This window comes from Petaurus breviceps, unplaced genomic scaffold (genome assembly GCF_028583685.1).
Source record: "Petaurus breviceps papuanus isolate PSGF00001 unplaced genomic scaffold, PetGlider_PUasm1.0 90734, whole genome shotgun sequence".
In the NCBI taxonomy this organism is placed as follows: Eukaryota; Metazoa; Chordata; class Mammalia; order Diprotodontia; family Petauridae; genus Petaurus; species Petaurus breviceps.
Genome location: NW_027187327.1, coordinates 758146 through 767561, shown reverse-complemented (window position 1 = coordinate 767561; position 9416 = coordinate 758146). Strand labels below are relative to the sequence as shown.

General features: G+C 43.0%; 1 protein-coding gene across 3 annotated transcripts; it reads left to right on the top strand.

Moving 5' to 3' along the window:
* Positions 1-3090: 3090 nt before the first annotated feature.
* Positions 3091-8239, top strand: TPBG (trophoblast glycoprotein). Of its 3 annotated transcripts, none has more exons than XM_069066949.1 (2): positions 3091-4426; positions 5229-8239. In XM_069066949.1, exon 2 carries the CDS (start codon positions 5580-5582, stop codon positions 6885-6887), a length of 1308 nt encoding a protein of 435 aa, XP_068923050.1. In that variant the 5' UTR covers positions 3091-4426; positions 5229-5579; the 3' UTR covers positions 6888-8239. The 3 variants fall into 3 exon arrangements, with proteins under 3 accessions (XP_068923050.1, XP_068923049.1, XP_068923051.1); XM_069066948.1 differs by having other exon boundaries at positions 3091-4523; XM_069066950.1 differs by lacking the exon at positions 3091-4426 and adding an exon at positions 4619-5016.
* Positions 8240-9416: the final 1177 nt, after the last annotated feature.

The following is a 9416-nucleotide window of genomic DNA, read 5'->3' as shown; positions in this document are numbered from 1 at the left end:
CTAAAGTGATTTACCATTTCCTTCTCCAGCTCATTTTACAGATGAGGAAACTGAGGCAAACAGGACTAAGTGACATGCCCAAGATTACACAGTAAATGTCTGAGGAGGATTTGAACTCAGGTCTTCCTGACTCAAGACCCAGCTTTCAATCCATTGCACCACCTACCTGCCCCAATGCCTACATAGTGACTAGAATTTTACCAGCTTCCATTTCCTAACTGGATGCTGTTTTCTTTAGGGCTCATAGAAATGGGTAGAAGTTGAAAAGAGACAAAATTAGGTTTGGTGTGAGAAAGAACTTCCTTACAGTTAGAATCTTTCAAGGGAAGAATCAGCTATAGAGGCAAGTATTGGGTTTCTATCTCATAGGAGATCTTTAAGTAGAGACTGAATAACTACTTGTTAAGTTTGTTATAGTGAAGATTTCCTTTGGCTATGGGTAGAACGGAATGAATGACTGCTAACATCCCTTTTATCTCTGGGACAAGCCCTCTTTTCTTTTCTGATGGTGCTACCACTTTATTGCATGCCCTTGTCACCTCACACTTGGACAATTATTGGTACTGGTACATCTTCCTGCCTCAAGTCACTTACCACTATGATCTAACTTCCATTCAGCCACCAAAGTGATTTTCTTAAAGCAAAGGTTCAACCATGTCACTCCTCTACTCAGTAAACTCCAATGGCTCCCTATTGATTCCAGGATCATTTGGCATTGAAAGCCTTTCATAACCTATCTCCACCTCCCATTTCCCATCTTTCTAGACTTCTTACACCTTATTCTCTGCCATGTACTCTTTGATCCAGTGATACTGGCCTCCTTGATGTTCCAAAAACAAGACCTTCCATTGTTCAGCTCTGGGCATTTTCTCTGGCTGAGAATGCTGGAATACTCTCTGTCTCTCATCTCTGCCTTGGAAGAAAATATCATCTTCCACAGGAAGCCTTTCCCAGCCCCTCTTAATTCTAATGCCTTCCCTCTTTTAGTTACTTTCTATTTATCTTGTATATAGATTTTTTTGGTTCACATTTATTTGCATATTGCCTCACTCATTATATTGTGAGCTCCTTGAAGGCAGGGAAAATCTTTACTTCTCTGCATTCCCAGCATTTAGCCTGATAGTAGACACTTAATAAATGTTTCTGACTGACCTTTTGAAACCAAAATTTTGCAAGCTTGTAATTTTGACTTATACTATAGGAAGACTGCATACGTAATGTGGATTTAAACTGTTTTTTTTTTCCAATGAATCAGAAAGTTTGTATTTCTCAGGCTCTTCTTTAAATCCAGCTCCAGCTATAGCTTTCACCTGTCAATTAGCATCTTTGGGGGAAAAAAGTTGTAATTCATAAATAAGCTTATAATTCTTGGGATCATTTATAGTTGATTTCTTAAAAGGTAAAAACCATGTTTATAAATTTTTTATTTCCAGAACAACTGCTACTTTAAAGCATATTTTGACCACTCTTATTCATACTGATCACATTAGATTTCTTTCAGAGGATGATTATGTAATCATTGTGTAATTCTCTCTGGAGAATTTCTCAACTTTCTACTTAATCTTTTAGCAATTTCAGTCATTTTTCCAACCTCAAAAACTTAACATTCCCTCAGCATCACTTTTTTTCATTCAATTTAATTTTTTTTCCATCACTCTTCTTCTGCATTGCTTTTTAATTGAAATTCATTTGACCTTTCTAAATATTTTAGGATGTACTTTTATCTGGCTAGCTAAATTCACACTGTATTTATTATGTATAATGTAATAACTGTGTTCTTTTTTGGTCTATTCACTAATTTGTATTTTACAAATTCCAGTTTAGATATAGTAGCCATTATCTAATTTTTTTAAGGACAATTTTTAATATCCCTGCTAAATTTATAGAATACTACTTTCCACTTAAGTGTTAAGACTTTCAGCTTATTGTTTTCCATAACAAACTTATATAACCAAGGTAGCACTTGAAAGTGTCTGAAAATTTCATCTCTTGGATTGCTTGGTTTCCTTTATTTGAGGTTAGCCATTTGCCTCTTAGTTTAAGACATATTTGATTTATGTTCTTTGCTACCAGTATCCCCTGTAGGTATTCTCTTAACTAGAGGGTTTTCTCTTTTGTCAACTTCTTTATTAGACTAAGACAGAAAAGGTTTTTTTTTTTTTACCCTCTTGTAGAGAACCAAACAAATTGCTTTTAGAAAACTAGTGTTTGTTTCTTCTAAGGTAGATAAAAATACTACTTTCTGCCAACTATCATCAGGTTAGCAAAAATCATGCATTATAAATGAAAACTCCTTCACTCCTTCCTGCTTTCCCTGGAAACTAGTAACATTATTCTAAGTGTTGACTTGATCTTAAGTTATTGGAAAAGACATGCTTTCTGCAGAATCATTATGCTAAATAGATGACACAAAGGAAGGCTTTAAAAAAAATCCTGGAAGCTATAAACTGACCTGTTGAAATTTATAGAATGCCCTGGAATATCTAGACAGATTCTTTTTTAGAATTTCATTTGAGAATGAACTTCTGGGATCACCTGCTCTGGAACTCTGGCATCTTATGTGGAAATGCCACAAGCTTTCAGTAATAAAGTAAGAATAACTATTTACATTGAACTAATTTTCAAAACAAGAAGTAGCCTGGCTTCATGACAAACTGACTGAGAATTTGTCTCAGTCAGGAAGACCTGTGTTCAAGTCTTGCCTCTGATACATCAATTTTTGCCAGGCACGTAGTTCTCTAAGACTATAAATTGTAGACCAGGTGCTAATCTGTATTAGGAGAAGGAATTTCCTTACTGGAATTTCCCCATACCAATGAAATGAAAAGTTCAGGCTAAAGAAAGCATTAAAACACAGGAGTTTCCTTTATTACTGCTAGTCTTCAAGAAGTTCGTCATAAATTTAGAGCTGGAAGGGACTTTAAAGGCTGGATGGAATCCAACCCTCTCCTACTACAGATGGGGAAACAGAGGCACGGAGGTTAGGAAATTTGTCCATCTTCAGACAGCTAAGTGTCTGAGGTGAGATTTGAACCAGTCTTTCTCCAAATCTAGCGATTTAGCCACCACACCGCGCTATTTCCTAATTTTCTACAATCTTTTGGTACTTTCCCCTGGAATTACCTGGCAATTACTTCAGTAACCCGTGCTGTCCCCTCTTAAGAACCCTATCTCTCTCTTCTTCAATTTTTTCTGAGTAGAGTCCACGAGGTCATTTGGGAGAGTAATAGTACCTTATTTAGTGCCCAGATGTTAAGATTTCTACCAGTCATTCCAGTTTCTATTTCAGTACTAAAATAAAAGAGCCTAAAGGAGGGGGGAGGGGGAGAAGGGGGTTAACTTTTGAGTAGCAAAGCCTTTTTTTTCCCTAATTAAATATTAAGTCTCCTTTATACTATTAGCACAGAAGCGAGTTCCTCATACCCAGGAGAGCTTTTTTCACCAGGTTTTTTTTTTTTTTCCCATCCAGAACTTTCATACTGCCCGCAGCTATTTCCCAAAGTTACTCCACTCCACATCTGGTGAGAAAGGGGGGTACAAATTTACTGTGACACCCCTCGTTGCTATTCTGCCCTTTGTTTCTAAGATGCTTTGGCTGCAGCTTTCTTCCCTCTGCTTTTAATTCCGGGAAGGGGAAAACTAATGAATCACATAACTTTCCTTTTAAAGCGTATTCTGCCTCTTCTTCACAAGGTTCCGTGGTTACCTACGAAGGAGATGGGGGGAGGGAGGGGGCACATGAAGGAGGAGGCAGGGGGAGGAGCAATCATTACAAAAAACTTCTCTTTCCCCATAGTTTTGCAACCTTAAAGTCCCACAGGGATCGGGAGACTGTCTCAATCTCTCAAAGTACTCCATGTTGTGGGGCTCTCTTTGTATTTGTCCAGGTTATTTCCTTCTTTCTCTTTACTTTTTCTCGTTTAGTCTTCTCTTTCTGAGCTCCTGGGATCTAGTCATTTGCTCCTTTATAAGTGGAGGACTTATTGTGAGGTACACACGCAAATGCAGAGGTTTGATTCCTTTCCACGGTTAAGTACAGTATGCAAAATGAGGGACCAGGGAAGAATGTCCGGGAGGGGGAGACGGGGAAAGGAGTTCGCTCACCTTTCTCCGCAAATCCATGGTTAACTTCCATGAAAAAGAGGGCTCACATCCCAAGGACCCCCCTTCCCAAATGCCATCTCCGTGTACCCACCTAAGCGCGACGTCCCCAGGCAGCTGGGGAGGCGAGAGAAGTCTATTCAAATGGGCCCCGACCTCTCTCCCCCCATACCCCCTTGTCATTGGTTTTTCCCTGCTGCGGAGGCTGGGCCAGGGGCTGGGGTGTGCGGCGAGTCGGCGCCGGCTGTGCGGGGGAAGTCACTCTGACTCAGGCGGGACTCAGGCTGAGTTTGACGGGGAGGCGCAGGGGCAAATCTGGGAGGTGGTGAGTAGCGGGAACGAAGCCGGTGCGCCGTGAATAGTGCCAGACCAGCAAAAGGAAGCGGCCCTTTCATCCTCTCCATCCTGGGACCGACTGGAAGGTGGGTGGGGGTGGCTCTCCGGATTCATCCTGCCCAGCCCCTTTTTGCAGCTTTGTTCTCCAGCTTGGCTCTGGAGGGGCTGGGACCTAAGGGGGAACACGGGGGAGGGGAGGGCTAGGAGGGAGCGGGAAGGCGGACAGCTGCACCAGAACTTAGCCCCCTTCCCCTGGCCCCCATTTTCCCTATCTCTTTTCCACAAACCCGGCAAAGCCGAGGGAGCGCGAGAGATCAAAAGCTTCTTGTAATCTGAAACTTCCCTCACTCGCGACTAGGGACCCAGAGGAGCCAGGGGCCGTAGTGGAGACCCCTAGAAGGCAGGCAGGTGGCCGGCTGAGGGGAAAGTAGAGCGGAGAGGACCAGGGAAGTTTGGAGGAAGAGGGGCCAAGGGACACTTCTAATGAAGTTAGACCCAAGGGGACGAGTCTGGTCCAAAGTGAAGGAGGAAGGCAGACTATATCATCTGGGAATTTGAATCCCAAATCCTGCAGACTGGGTAACCAGTGGGGAGGAAGGGGGAAGGGAGAGAGAAGAGGTGTGCATTGGAGCTGGGGGAGGTGAAACACCCTGTCTCCAGGTCTGGGTTGCAGGAGGGTGGCTTCCAGGGGTGAGTAGGCAGTGATGAGTCTATCACGTCCCGTGTTCGGTATCAGTCCCTGGACTGTGCCGCTGCCACTATTCCTCATCCTTCTCTTCTTCTTGCCCCAGGTCGAGCTGTGGATACTGGCTAGGAGCAGTGGCCACAAGAAAGCCAAAGAAGTGCCACCCGCGGCGGCGGGAAGAGAAGCAGGGATAAGGAAAGTATCGGGACGGATAGACCCGCAGGCTGCACAGTGTGCCCTCTCTCTGGAGGCGGGGGGGCTGGGGTGGGCGGGGTGGGGCGGTAGGCGTCTAGGTTGTGGCGTCCCTCCCGCCTCCCTAGGAGCTGTTGCACTCTCGAAAGGCAAGTTGTCTCGACTTCCCGGAAGCCTCTTCCTGCCGCGAGCACCAGCCCCCGGCGCCCCGCTTAGCTAGTGGGGAGCGCCCCCCAGCCCAATCGCGGATAGACAGTTTAGCGCGATGCCTGGTGGGTGCGCCCGGGGCTCCGCTGCCGCCGCCGCTGCCGGGGACCGGAGACTGCGGCTGGCCCGGCTGTTGCTTGTTCTCCTGGGTTGGGTCTCCTCGTCCACCAGTACCTCCTCTTCTTCTCCGTCTTCTTCCTCGACTTCCTCATCTTCTCCATCTTCCTCAGTGTCGGCTCAGCCCCCGCCCCCGCCACCTCCGCCGCCCCCTGGCCACTGCCCTGCACCCTGTGAGTGCTCTGAGGCGGCCCGGACGGTCAAGTGTGTCAACAGGAACCTCACCGAGGTGCCTGGGGATCTGCCCCACTACGTGCGCACCCTCTTTTTCACAGGCAACCAGCTGGCAGTACTACCCGCCAGTGCCTTCGCCTCACGGCCGCCCCTGGCCGACCTAGCCGCCCTGAACCTCAGCGGCAACCGCTTGGCAGAAGTGAGCGCTGGCGCCTTCGAGCACCTGCCCAGCCTGCGCCAGCTGGACCTCAGCCACAACCCACTGGCAGTCCTCAGCCCTGTCGCCTTTTCTGGTGGCGGCAGCAATGCCAGCGGCTTGGGTCGGAGTCCCATCGCGGAGCTGTTCCTGAACGATATACTGCCACCCGGGGACTCAGATCTCCGAAACCGGAGCTTCGTGGGCATGGTGGCAGCGGCACTGCAAAGTGGAGGCGCTCTGGGCAACCTGCTCCGTCTGGAGCTGTCTGGCAACAACTTCATTTACCTGCCCCGGGACATGTTTTCCGGCCTGCCCAAGCTCAAGCACCTGAACCTCCACAACAACTCGCTGGTGAGTCTGGGCAATCTGGCCTTAGGTAACCTAACACAACTGGAAACCCTTCACCTCGGGAACAACGCACTCAAGGCCTTGTATAATGCTACCTTGGCCCAGCTGCAGGCTCTGCCCAGCCTTCGGGTCAACCTAGACAGCAACCCCTGGCTCTGTGACTGTAACCTGGCTGATATGGTGGCCTGGCTCAAAGAAACTAATGTAGTGGAGGGCAAAACCACCCTCTCCTGCTTCTTCCCAGAGAAAATGAGGAACCGACCCTTGGTGAAACTCAACAGTTCTGACCTGGACTGTGGCCCACCCCCTCTAGACCCTTTGCAGACTTCTTACGTCTTTCTAGGGATAGTTTTAGCCCTTATTGGAGCGATTTTCTTACTGGTTTTGTATTTGAACCGCAAAGGCATAAAAAAATGGCTATATAACATCAGAGATGCCTGCAGGGATCACATGGAAGGTTATCACTACAGATATGAAATTAATGCAGACCCCAGGTTAACAAACCTCAGCTCCAATTCAGACGTCTAAGAAACGTGAAGAAAGCAGAGCATTGACAACAGCTATGCATGAGATGTAGACTTAAGCTTTACAACACCCTAGGCTTGCTCACCCTCCACCCTTCACTACAGAAACCACAGACAGATGGAAAGCCATGCAGGAGCTATGCCTCCATATTATATGTAGAGTTCTCTGGTGTTTTCTGTTGACTTAAGACACTGGACAATTACACATAGTGTTTGGCTGTACAGAAAAAGAAGTGCTGTCCCCTCTCCTCCCACCCACTCTCCACCTGTTCTTGGAACTTTGTTCAAACTTGTTTGGAGGGATTTTTCAAGTTTCATCATCCCAGAGGACTTCTTGCAGTTTGGTTTTCTCACAGTGCAGTACAAGGTGTAGCAATTGTACATACCATTCAACAAAAGCTGCCTCAACTTTTTTGAGAACATATTTTATTTGTCAATGCTGGTTTTATTCTTGTGTACCTAAAGTGTGGAGAAAACAATTTTATTCCATAAACTGCCTGCAGAGTCTAGAAAGCTTTTACTTTCCTTCAGTAGTGCACAGAGGAGCAAACAATTAGAGAGCATGCATGCCTACAGTAACTGTTCTGCATATTACAAAAGATAACTTCCAATCTCAGACAGATTCTTTAAAAAAGGAAGCTTCTCTGAAAAAAAATAAGTTGTTTTTGTCTGCAGTTTACATGAAGCTACATCGTTTTTAAATAATGTAAACTGCATCTAGATTCAACAGAATGAATTGTTAAAAAAAATTCAATAAAGGTTCTTAAAAGAACTATAGCAGTGTCAAAGTTATGTATGCTGTTGTTATTAGACTTTGTAAGGGAAAAATAGCTTGACTAGTTTTAGTTCAGACTAATAAATTAATCCTTATTCATGTTGCCATCTTTATTGCATAGCCTGAAAAATTATTGTATAGACTGAAGTTAGAGATTCCTTTTGAAATATTGATCTGGTTAGATTTAAGAGATTCTAGATGTATTGACTGTGAATATTTATATGAAACTGCCTTCTCTTGGCCTAAAAGTTGGTGTCTACTAACCCACAGCTAGATTTCCAAGAGCAATATAAAGAAGGGCTGGATAATAATTTCTCTACAGTAAGCCAAATTGAATTTGCTGCTCTCCAAATGTTAATGAAGTTGCTTTTAGAGCTTAACTATAAATAAAGTTCATTCAGGGAAATCACTCCTTGGGGTCTCAGAGCAGGATGTGAAACATTCAAAAAGACTAAAAAAAATTAAATTGTAAATGTGGAACAGCTTTAAAACAGATTTTAACATTATGGGATGAAGTATTTTTAAAAATATTTTTTTTTACATTTTCCAATATCACAAAATAAACTAAATAGGTACTCCTCTCCTGTTTTTGTTTTCATTTTTTTTAAGAACAGAAATTTTAATTTAGACTGGAGCAATAAGGTAAAATGTTGTGGGAGGCCCAGGTAGATTTAGAAAACTGCCATTTGACCTGTCTCATTCTTTTTTTGTTAGTATCTCTAGTGTCTATCAAATGCCTGGTACATAGTAGGCACTTAATACATGCTTGTTGATTAATTGTTTGAAGGGACCTTGGAGGCCATTTAGTTCAGCTCCCTCATATTACAGATGAGGAAACTGAGGTCTGGAGAGATTAAGTGACCTTCAGGTAAGTCTATTTGGTGCTTGGATTCTTTGTTCCCTTTATTGACTTTAGCCAAGTATGCATTTGAAAATGTGACCTTCCTAAAATCTTTGTTGGAAGGAGTTGGGGTGTAAATCCTAAATAAGTCGATATTTGAAGAGACTACTTTGTGAAGGACAGGAGCACCTAGAATTTGATTTAGATAATGCAGATGACAAAAGCAAATCCTTTATCATTTGGAATCATCAGGAACAGATGAGATTTTCCTATTAGTGTTAAATTTAACATTCTAATTTTGGAAGAGTAAAAAAGAAACCTTACTATTATAACTTAGTGTTTAAGATCGTCTTTGGTTTTTATTCTATGTTAAACATTGATAGTTTATTAAAATAATTTAGTATAGCTTCATTGTTTACAATCTTTGGCCTGCTGTTCTCAAAAGACTAGGTAGTTGTCACTGTTCTATATCTACATCAAGACTTTAAGCCCTAAAGGGAATCCTCTTAATCTCTCATTTATTATGTAAAGTTTTTCTAATTTAATTTACAAGTTATCCTTAAAATTAGTTAATTAAACTATCTTGTATTAGTCTCAGGGTTCTTTTTTTCTGTGCTTTAAAGTGGTTATTTTCATTAATGTGTTACATATGGAGTAACTATAGATTTTGTGTTTTCATAAACGAGACAGAAATTGAGAGTGTTTTATGCAAGCCTATGTTTCAGAGATCATCGACTCACTTCTTAGAGTTTAAATGAGTTGAAATTCTCAAAATCGGGCCATGTAAGATTAGTTTCAGTTTATTGTTTATAATGATATAGATGCACAGTAAAACATTTCAAACTACCTCAAATGGTTTAATAATGACACTTATTTTTATGAAATATCAATTCATTAATTTTAAGCTATATCAGAGC

Bases quoted from the DNA above. Each gene is read 5' to 3' on its own strand.
- TPBG (XM_069066949.1), top strand. From the start codon at position 5,580: ATGCCTGGTGGGTGCGCCCGGGGCTCCGCTGCCGCCGCCGCTGCCGGG.